Source organism: Nelumbo lutea, chromosome 4, assembly GCF_056320005.1.
Source record: "Nelumbo lutea isolate HS-2025 chromosome 4, American lotus-T2T, whole genome shotgun sequence".
NCBI lineage: Eukaryota > Viridiplantae > Streptophyta > Magnoliopsida > Proteales > Nelumbonaceae > Nelumbo > Nelumbo lutea.
Genome location: NC_142687.1, coordinates 27,785,096 through 27,796,052, shown reverse-complemented (window position 1 = coordinate 27,796,052; position 10,957 = coordinate 27,785,096). Strand labels below are relative to the sequence as shown.

Below are 10,957 nucleotides of genomic sequence, written 5' to 3'. Positions count from 1 at the left end.
TGTCATAATTGAATAATAAATATTCAAAAAAAGATTGAACACAAAAAAAAAATACAGAATTTTGTTAAAGGCATTTCAGAGCATTTCTAATGTTGTATAATCATCATATTAAATAAAAATAATTGTTAAAATAAAAATTATTTTTATTTAAGACAAAAATGAAACACGAAATTTAGTAGTAGTAGTAGTAGTAGTAGTAGTAGTAGTAATTGTAATTTAAATTTTCTACATGTGCACATTTAGTACAAGTATTTAAGTTTATTTTTAGTAATATTGTTATTTTTATTAATTTTCAATTTATATCTTAACTATGATATATCTCAAATTCAAGTAATTAATATGAAAAAAAAAATCAAACATGTAATGCACGTGCTTAATTACTAATTAACATAAGTACGGGAGATGTTCCCAATGTGAGGCTAGAACATACGGTAAGGTCGATGCCTTACTTGAGTAATAGTCATGGTTGATGTTGTGTCCAAATTATGAAAAAAAAAAAAAACAAAAAAAAACAAAAAAAAAAACAAAACAAACACATGCTAGATCATAACAGAGATTATTATAAGCCAAATGCCGTGATCATAACTAGCCATGCACTAATCGATATTGTTACACAAGAGATTATTAGAAGCCCATGTATTTAAGGCCTTAGACATTCAGGCTATGTTTGGTTTGAAGGAAAAGGTAGGGAAACCTATACTTTTTCCTTGTATAGGTTTTCCTTCCTTTCCCTACTTTTTCCTCCAAACCAAACACAAGCTTCATGCCCAATTTCATTGTCATGAAACCTACTTTGACTTTTCTTGAAGAATTGGTGAAATGAAAGCCTTCTTAAGGAATAACACACATTTTTTTAATATTAGCCTCTTAGTTTGGAAGGAGTAAAATATAAATATGTACCATACAAATACATACAAAATGCAAGGTTTTGCACTCTACAAATTTGTATTTGTATTCCTTCTAAGCTGAGCTTGAAAAGAGTACAAATACAAATATGTAAAGTGTAAATACACACAAAATAATTCAAATTACAAGGTTTTGCACTGTACATATTTGTATTTGTACTCCTTCCAAATTGAACATTTAGCTGAGTTTACAAGGAGTAAAATGCAAATATCTGCAGTATAAATACATACAAAATAATACAAACTACAAGGTTTTGCATTCTATGTATTTATATTTATACTCCTTCCAAATTCAACCTTAGAATCAGTTTTGAAAGAATACAAATACAAAAATATAGAGTGCAAATATATACACAATATAAGATTTTGTATTCTACATATTATACTCCTTCCAAATCTAGGGGCTCAATTTGAAAGGAGTGTAAATACAAATATATATTATACAAATACATATGAAATAATACAAAATGTAAAGTTTTTCACTCTACAAATTTGTATTTATAGTCCTTCCAAACTCGGCCTTAGAAACAAATATCCTCTAAAACCAAAGTCAGGGTTTAAACGGATCGAATCAAATCAAATATAGGAAAATCCAAATTCCATTGTTTATATTTAAATTCGAATCAGATATAATCCATTGAATTTATATCAAAACGAAATCCAATTCGGATTATAATTGAATATTGAATATTATTAATAAAATAAAATAAAAATAACTAAGATACTATATCATCAATAAAATGAAATAAATTGACTTTAATATCATATTTCATTAAGAAAATGAATTGAAAATAACTTCCATGAAACTTACAAAGTAAAAACTTGAAACCATTATCGGATCGGATAGGGGTGGATCTCTATTCGATCCAATTATAAACGGATCGAAACCCGTAAATAATTGGACAGTACGTGTATCTCCGGTTTGCTCGTTACTACACGTTTCGCACAACCAGCTTACCAACAAGGCAACAACGATTGGCAGTACTATTCTCTCTCTCTCTCTCTCTCTCTCTCTCTCTCTCTCTCTCCTTATCTTTAAATGATTTGATGGGACGGCGCGTGTTTTGAGGCAAAGCGAAGCGTACCATCCATCCATGGCTCTGTGCATCGGCACTGGTGGTGTATGCCGCAGCGGCACCACTACCGGCCTACCTTTTCAGCGTAAGACGCTTCTCCCATTTCCGTCTAACATCTCATACTCTTCCTCCTCTAGGAGGAAGAGAAACGCTCACATAGTCTGTGCCAGAAAGATCTCCTCCCGCACGGGAAGGTTCGATAGCAAAAACAAGAAGAGCGGCGGACTCACCACCACTAGAGAAGAAGACGTTGGACAGAAAAAAGAAGGTGGGGTGATTGAAGATGATGTTGACGATACCACCAGCAACAGTACGGTGGATGTCGATGATGGGTACTTTTTGCCGGAGCTTCCGGGCGATAAGCCCGATTTCTGGGAGGGACCTCAGTGGGATGCTCTTGGCTTCTTCGTTCAGTATATGTGGGCTTTCGGTATCGTTTTCGCGGTATTTCTCTTCAATATGTTTTCCTCTTTCAATTTATTAGTTCATGAATGATTTATTTGTCTGTTTGTAGTAGAGCTAACTTGATAGATTTATGGTTTTTCTGTAAAGTAGCTCATTAGGTGCTGTGATTCCGGAGAGTTTTACTGAATTGGCATGGTTCTGTCTGAGAATTTATGAGTTGAATCTGTCTCTCCTATTTCTACTTCTGCTACCTTGTCGATTTTGATGTTGATGTTAATCTTTATGTGGACTGAATGAATGATCTTAGAAACATAAATGAACAATGTCAGCACTAGCTTTCTTAATGCATATAAAAATTAAAAATATAATTCTCCTCTTAATGAAACCATAGATATTCATTTCGGTATGATTGCCAATTACACAAGGTCCATCCTAGTGGGTTTGGCCATGACAAGAGTCATTTTGGCCATTATATTTCTTTCGTGTCAATATTGCAGGCTATGGTGTTGAAAGATTCTTCAGTTTGGGAATTACATTCTTGGGCCGTGACAACATAAGCAGTCATGTGAGCATCGCAGAGCCCCATTGTTAACAAAAGCTCTGTGGCTGAACTGTACACCAGCCCGTGCCAGTGCCGAGAATTGTATGAGCATTGTGATCCTGAAAATATTCCTTTTACTTAAAAAGGTGTTCCATGAAGGTTGTCGTGCGCAACCATGAGTTCTAATACCAATCTTGGGTGTCTATCAGCTTCGAATAAATCACTGCAGAGAACCAAATAGAAAGTAGAGAAGCACAGAGAAAACAGTGATTTCAGTGGTTCGTAAGGAGTTCCATGAAGGATGTTGTATGCATCAATGACCTCTGATACCAATTGTGGGGAGTATATTTTCTCCGCAGAAAACCACAACAAAGAAAAATACCAAGAAAATAGAGAAGCACAGAGAAAACAATGATATAAGTGGTTCGTAAGGTGTTCCATGAAGGATATTGTGTGCAGAAATGAGCTCTGACACCAATTGTGGGAACCCACCAGCTTCAATTTTATCTCTTGAGAGAACCACAACAAAGAAAAATACCAAGAAGTAGAGGAACACAGAGAATAGAGAATAGTGCAAGATTCCATGTGGTTTTAATCCATAAACCAACTCCTAACCCTTATCTCTCTCAAGCATCAAAAAACATGCCTCCAAAAACCCAAAACCGTATAATACCACTTAGGCAAACTAATCCCTGCTACCTTATATGAAATATCCTTGCACAGTTCAATGGTTCAATCTTTCATTGAACAATGACCATCCTACAAGACTGTCCACCTCCACTGCTCCACCACATTAGTTTTAGCCTTCTATATATATGATACTATATTCCTGTTCTAAATATTGTAGGAAACTGCCTTTGGAAACCCCATAACACCACAATTTTCCTTTTTGGAAGTTAAACAAAACAAGACAAATTCCAACAACAGCTGCAAGTAGTGCCCTATTAAATGTGTGCTATTGTTGCACAAGCCTCACTAGGGGATTTAGAGAAGACAGGCTTGATTGGAGAGATGGAGATATGTCTCAAAGTAAGGTGGTAAATCCTAGTGGGTTCAGGGCTGGATATTACATAGCTCGGTTCCAGTTCTGTTAAGTGCTTATTTGGTTTCTCTGCACCCATCTCAGCACAATGGACTTTCAAACCTCGCTTAGAGGGTCGCACTGAGACAACTTAATGCTGGATGTTATCACCACTCATCAGCAGCATCAATGGTTTCTCCTATTTACTGACTCACAAGGTAAGGGGACTGATCATGCATTGATTAGGGCAGAAGGTTTAAGACAGAAACCATCCCAATTCCCAAACATGCCTAATGACCAAGATGCCCATTATCATGATTCTGTATAAACCTTGATCATCACTACCATGTCCTCACTACAGACATGAAATCACTTGAGCAATATCCTACTTATTACCTACTACCATATGACAATGAGAAATTTTTAGGAAATTCCATATAAATAAAAAATTATAGCAAGAGCAAACAAGATAGGAAAAACAGAACAAAATTTCATATTAAATAAAGTCATTAGGCAGCATAAATAGTAGATCTGGGTAGACTTTGATAAGAGATGTGGCCTGAATATCATTAACAACAGAAGTCCCACATATCCTCAATGCATAGACAGAGCACAGCTCCACAACGGAAGCCACATGAAATACATCACTTCAAACTGAAATTTGATGGAAGCAGCATAGATTATGCAGGTCCTTTTGGTTTTGAAAGGGTATTTAGAGACTGTTATGGAACAATAGTTGGTCTCTACTTGGGCCTAATGGGACATGACTCTACCAAAGCATGGCTGGAAGATGTACTTAAAGAGTCAAGGCTAGAAAAACCATTAAACTTCAACAATTTGGTAGTGGAAGATGATTCAAGAGTTGTGGTGGGATGGCTGAATTGCGGAAATCAGATCCCTTTGGCAGCACTGAAACACTATGAAAGAAATACAGGATTTAGGGAGGCATAGAATCATAGAATGCAAATGGGTATGCAGATCAGCCAACAATTGATGCATTGTCAAGACAAGAAGTAAACAGAGAACAACTGTTTTGGGGACATGTAATGACCTAGTGATGTAGGGGCTGGGGTTAGGTGGCTATGTCAGCATATACAACAGGGTTCAGGGGTGTTCTCCAATGTGTATTGTTTTTCTTGTTGTGAGTTCCAAAAAAAAAAAAACAAATCGAAACCATCTGTTTTGAAACAAATTGGTTCTTAAAAAAAACACAGAAAACATGTTCCTGGTTGTATGTGTTTTTTGTTTAATGTGTTCTTCATTTTCTGGTTTAAAGAACATGTTTTCATCTGGTTATTCAATAACATGTTCAAAACAAAAAGAAAAAGTTCAAAAACATGTTTTTTGCTGATGTGGCAATTTCAAAAACAAATGAAAACAAAAATATTCATAGTGTAGCACTCCCTATTTCCAAGCATTGGTGGTCCTCCATGGTTCCATTTGTTCTAGAGTGTAACTCTGAAAATTTATTTTATTTTATTTGTTAATAATTAAAGAAAGATTTTATTCAAAGAGTAAAAGAAAAGAAGCACATTCCAAATACCAACTTCTCCCTACATGTCAAGGATGATGGCATTCCACCTATCACAAAAATGAGAAAAACAGAGCCTTTTCAAAGCCCCAAAAATTGACACATTGACTCCAGTGATTACCTGAGGCCCATGCTATATTCCATAAAAAATGTTATTCTTTCCATATACACCAGCATACAGAAAAAATAGCAAATTCCATGCAATTTTCCCTCCTCTGTTGTAACCTTTTTCTGGCCAAGCTTGAACAGGACTCCAGATCATAAGGACTAACTATTAGCATCTAATGAACTTGAAGTGCCACCATAAAGAGGGAGAGAGGAACTACAATGGATGAGAAGATGGTTGTCTGACTAAGGAAGAAGCACGAAGAACAAAATGATTATTCAACACCTTGGATTCAATATATTCTCATGGAGGACTCTTTTATTGCTAGTTTCTTGATTTAGTGCTAGATTTTCTAGTTGATGTTGCACTTTGAGCCTCTATGTTGGTGCCTTATATTTAAGCAGTGTGCTTCATTCAAAACTGTTTGATAGAAAACATGACACCTTTTAGTCCCACTGGCATGATACTCACCAAGGCTGATTTTTTTTCCAAGTCAATATGACATCAAACTTTTTTTGCAGGCCAACGTCCATGAATTTAATAGGTATTATTAGATTACCATCATTGCCCCTCATGGCTTATATGAATTTAACTTTTTGCCTTTTTGTATTGAAAAGGATAATGTTCATGGGTATATGTTTATACATTTTTCTTAATTTAGATTCTTGAAGGTAGGCTCCAATTCTGTATATTGCTGCATGAATGTTTTTTAGGTTCATCCCATCAATTTACATTTGAACAGGCAATATAAAAATGGTGTCCTACAGAATGGATTTGTGATTAATAATTTCCTTTTTTCTTTTCAGCTAATTGCATGTGGCATTGCCGTGGCTACATATAATGAAGGGGCAACAGATTTTAAGCAGACTCCCGTGTATAAGGAATCAATCCAGTCTCGAGAATTGTTGGAAGAACCTGAAGCATCCAATTCAGATGTATTTGAGGCCAATCCAACTGAAGAGGCTCCTAGTTTGGAATAGCCACTTTAAGTTGTCTGGGCAAGAACAGGGCGTTTACCACCAGATCATGACTATATTTTTAAACCAGAAGATTGACATGCAATGTGTCCCACGTTCAGTAAGGTAATTACACTGTTTCACACTGTAATTTTCTCCTTTTTTTTTGTTATTTGTATTTTATTGTATGAGTTCTCGATACAGAATATATTTCTTTATGAGCATTTGAATGTAGCGATGGATCTCAGAATAGGTGGTTAGGTATATCAGGACATCCAAGTTGGGGTGCAACTTGGATGGGCTTGGGTTGGGAAGTTGTTACAATTTGAGGGGGTGCGGTCTAAAAGCCTGAGACCAATGCAATGTAAAAATTCTTAAAATTGAGTACCTAACTTGCACCCCTACATCTAGGGCTCTGATATCTGACCTATCGTGCCCTATATTTGGTTTACATGCAAAGGTGCTCATACCACTACCTATGGGTCATTTATTGTGAATTTCTTGTTCGGAAAATTTTCTTGATTGGATGATCCTGCTTTTCTGTCTATTCTCCTAAAGCAAAAGTTATTCTGCTTCTGTGATCAACCATTTACATTTAAAGATCTTTCGTAATGTAATTTCTGACTTTCTGAGGGTGGACCTTGGCGCAACGGTTTGGTTGCTCCATTGTGACCTAGGTGACCAGGGTTCAAATCTTGGAGACAGCCTCTGTATGTGCAGGGGTAAGACTGCATACATCTGTCCCTCCACAGACCACGCATTGGCGGGAGCCTCATGCACTGGGCTGCCTTTTTGTAATGTAATTCCTAGCTGCCAAAAACGTCAGGCTGGTGGATAAACCATTCGCCTGAATCAACATTTTACTAATGTAAGGTGATGTGCTAGTTCATCGATCAAGTTATGGTTCTCAAATGCACAATGGTAAGGCAGGGATAGATGTGTGTGTGTGTGTGTGTGAAGAAACAGGGAAAAGAAAATGGTTGATTGGAACTTAGAAGTAGCATATGGCTTTCTGCAAAAAGAGTGATTACACAGAATATGAATCTGTAATATCAATTTCGTTGCTTTACACCCATTAGGAGTTGATTATGCATCATAAACACATTAGAAATGACCAAATCTCTCAATAGATATTCCATATTCTGTTTTTTCTTCGTACATAATTCCTACTTCGAAAGTAGGAACCCATACACATACAATACTGTGTTACAAAGAATGAGAAATATTATTTGTTTGTGTGGCTTTGTGATTCCATGTGAATGAGAAGGTTTTGTCCCATAGTAAATCTTCGTGGCATGTTATGCATGTCATTGTGTTGTGACTGGTGCATGCAAGGAGTGGAAGCACTCTATGGGTCCAACCTAAGCTGTAGAATTATGCAGGCAATTGCAATTTTAACAAAAACTGGTCTGTTAAAGGAGTGCATTTGTTTTCAGTGCAAATATAAATGTCCATGGAAATGTGAGCTTGGTTCAGTTTTGCATAGATAAATTTTGCATTTTTGCCTAACTGTTTTTGGTTGTGATGATTATAAGCAGAAATTCCAATTGAATCCACTTCTACATTGACCAACTTTGAGTGCAAACATATTTTGAAAGTTGTGATAACACTATCATTTTCGGTCATAAGTCATAACTATATTCTTACCAAGTGCTTCTAAAACTGAACGAGGAACCAGATTGCATATATGTATTGATACTTGCACTACCAAAAAATACAAGAAAAGTGCAAAATTTGATCAGGTACATCACTTGATAGGAAGCAAATTATCCTCGGCAAAAGTGTCTTTATGTGAGAAACTTTTGTTCTGATCACAATCTTGTTGACTACTGTTTTCTTATTCCGCAAAATCATACCCAGTTACCCACCATCTATATTTTATATCAAACATACCCTTTATCGAAATACAATGCCATCCATGAATTGGGTATTAGCTCTACCAATCCAAACGATCCTAAGAAATGTATATTATTTCAATATTGGAAATCCATATTTATACCACCTCAACCAATCATGCACCTTATCTGTTCTTGGTATATATCTGTGCCAAGAATCATTCCAATTTTCTATATTCTAATCAAAAGACCACCCTAATGAGAAGTAACTCAGAACTTCCATCAACAGAAAAGCTGTGGCAGCCAATACAACTGAATCTCCTCCGGCCTTCGACTTTGTTCCACTATTCCGTACAAACCCAGATACGGTGTTGTTCGACCTTGGTGGCAATGAAATCGTCGGAGAATCTGAAATTGCATCAAGAAAGAATAAAAACAAGGCAATATTTATTTGTACGTTATCTAATTTGTAACTAGCTCATGGGGTCTCTGTCAAAGTGTGAAAATGAAATATAAACTTTGATCCATAAACCATCTGTTCTGTTATGTGAACATATTTTTGTTCCGTCTATCATTTTCTGACCTCCTCCAAGTTAGAATACAGACAGGATGGTTACAATAATCCAACCGAATCAGCAGTTCGTTTGCATTAAACGAGTCCGTATCTGCTCCATAGTGCCACGTGCCATTGCGTATTGAAAACATTTTTCATACAATTATTCATAAGAGATGTTATCAATACATGGCAGGATGTGGCTGTGAGGTCGGTGTAAGGAGCGCTGTGAAGAGTAGATTCTAATTCGCATTAAATGCCTGTGAAAAAGAGGTGGAATCTGTTCCTCACACACAGGGCGCCTCACAACAATTTCACAGGCATACCAGTGGGATGTGCCTGTGAGGTCGATGTGAGGCGCCATGTGAAGGTTCCACATCTGGTGTCCTGTGGAAAATGGTGGGTTCCACCTGGCCAATCAACTTGATGGATACAACATACAAGCTTTATGAATAAGCAATTTAGATCGGCATATAAACATTGAAAATCAGAACCCATAATCATATACCAGCAACAGTTGAAGAATTTGATGAGTTTGTTCCACGAGAAACTTGAGACTGAGGCGGGCTGGAAGGCACAGTAAACCCTTCAGTAAACCAAAAAAAGATAATCCATGTATTAGATCAGAGAATCTTTTTTTATAGGAAAACATAAAGTTGAGAAGGGAAAACGAGTTTTGGGACGTTGCTGATATAGAGATTGGGCTATTGATGTTCAGACTTTAGAGCAGTGGTACCTGGGCAGGAAGAGAAGTTGACCTGGAAGTTGCAAAGGTCGGGCAGCTGCAGAACAAGCGTCTTGTTAACAGGGAAAGAGCTCATGGTAGTGTCATTGAGCAAGACGCAGAAGCAGCTGGGTTGTTGATTGTAGAAGCCAATGAGGTTGGCACAACAAGACTGCACTGGTGAAGCGGCTGATCCCTGCACTAACGGTGCACAAGGGGCGAGCTGTAGCAGATGAGACCCACATTCCGCCATGTCGGGGCCTGATGTGGAAGAACCAGAGTCTTGGGCTAAAACAGAGGATAAGGTAAACAAAATGAGAAACAGGATGGGAAGAGCAGTCATGGTGTCTCCAGCTGAACGAGACTGAAGGTGTTTGTTTGCTGTGCGTGTGGAGTGAGAAGTTGGGTTCACTAAATAGATGCAGAAGATGCATTATTTGAGTGTGAGCTGCTGCACACTTGCTGCGTGTTATTCTGCACGCGCTTCTCATTCCCTATCCCTCTCCCTCTCCCTCTCTCTCCATGTATAACGAACCTGCTTACTGAAATTACTGGTTTTTCCTTGCATGAATAACAGATTTATTCCACCAATCATCTTCTTTCACTGCAGATACAACTGTATTGGTTCCTTCTCCGTCTCTGTCTTGAAGTTGAGACCTTATCCAATCTGTTTGGCTCCATTCCGATTGTTTGATTAGGCGGAATTGGAAATTTGAAATCCCATTCTCATTCTGGTGGAATGGCATTCCCTCTCCCTCCCTTGGGAGTGAGAATTCAGTCAATTCTGATTCCTATTCTAATTCCAGTCTGAACCAAACAGGTGAGACAAATAGACCATTCCAGAAAAGAATTCTGTTTCTGTTTTTGATTCAGACTATGAACCAAACGGGTCCTAAATCTTACAGTATTCTCTCCTTACTCTTATTTATTTCACTGAGCTCCTATTTCATGTAAAGAAGTCTATAGTCATATCTAGCATCAACAGGAAAACCCAAGGTTACATGTCCAGAATAAGCTGTGATTAATTGCTGGTACACAAATTTCAACGATTACTAATCTGACAGTAATATTAGAGGAGGTAAAACAGAATATTTTTAGATATGTGGTGTAAGATGGAATTATAACTTGTAAGGGATGCATTATAATGGATTTACACTTTTACCATTTTAAGGAAGCCCTAAAGGTTTAATTTAGGACAAAAATAAAAATAAAAAACTAGTATTTTTGGGATGTTGAGGATGATAGGTGTTTGGTCATAAGTTACGATGTACCATATCTACGGTGTTCAAAATATTTGTGTTGAA

General features: G+C 37.0%; 2 protein-coding genes across 2 annotated transcripts; one reads left to right on the top strand and one right to left on the bottom strand.

Annotated features, from left to right (window-relative positions):
* Positions 1-1,805: 1,805 nt before the first annotated feature.
* LOC148854803 (AT-rich interactive domain protein) lies at positions 1,806-6,775 on the top strand. The gene is made up of 2 exons (XM_088984617.1): positions 1,806-2,425; positions 6,392-6,775. The coding sequence occupies exons 1-2, from the start codon at positions 2,000-2,002 to the stop codon at positions 6,563-6,565; spliced, it is 600 nt and encodes a 199-aa protein (XP_088840743.1). The 5' UTR covers positions 1,806-1,999; the 3' UTR covers positions 6,566-6,775.
* A 1,429-nt stretch (positions 6,776-8,204) lies between these two features.
* On the bottom strand, positions 8,205-10,285 carry LOC148854802 (Bifunctional inhibitor/lipid-transfer protein/seed storage 2S albumin superfamily protein). The gene is made up of 3 exons (XM_088984618.1): positions 9,666-10,285; positions 9,438-9,515; positions 8,205-8,784 (listed from the first exon to the last, which is right to left on the bottom strand). The coding sequence occupies exons 1-3, from the start codon at positions 9,994-9,996 to the stop codon at positions 8,615-8,617; spliced, it is 579 nt and encodes a 192-aa protein (XP_088840744.1). The 5' UTR covers positions 9,997-10,285; the 3' UTR covers positions 8,205-8,614.
* Positions 10,286-10,957: the final 672 nt, after the last annotated feature.

What these genes read in the sequence shown, in the direction of transcription:
- LOC148854802 (XM_088984618.1), bottom strand. Translation starts at nt 9,996, where the DNA reads ATGACTGCTCTTCCCATCCTGTTTCTCATTTTGTTTACCTTATCCTCT. An exon ending in CAACTTCTCTTCCTGCCCAG is followed by an intron (nt 9,516 to 9,665) that starts GTACCACTGCTC and finishes GGTTTACTGAAG; the next exon opens with GGTTTACTGTGCCTTCCAGC. An exon ending in AAATTCTTCAACTGTTGCTG is followed by an intron (nt 8,785 to 9,437) that starts GTATATGATTAT and finishes ATGCAATTTCAG; the next exon opens with ATTCTCCGACGATTTCATTG.
- LOC148854803 (XM_088984617.1), top strand. Translation starts at nt 2,000, where the DNA reads ATGGCTCTGTGCATCGGCACTGGTGGTGTATGCCGCAGCGGCACCACT. An exon ending in CTTTCGGTATCGTTTTCGCG is followed by an intron (nt 2,426 to 6,391) that starts GTATTTCTCTTC and finishes TTTTCTTTTCAG; the next exon opens with CTAATTGCATGTGGCATTGC.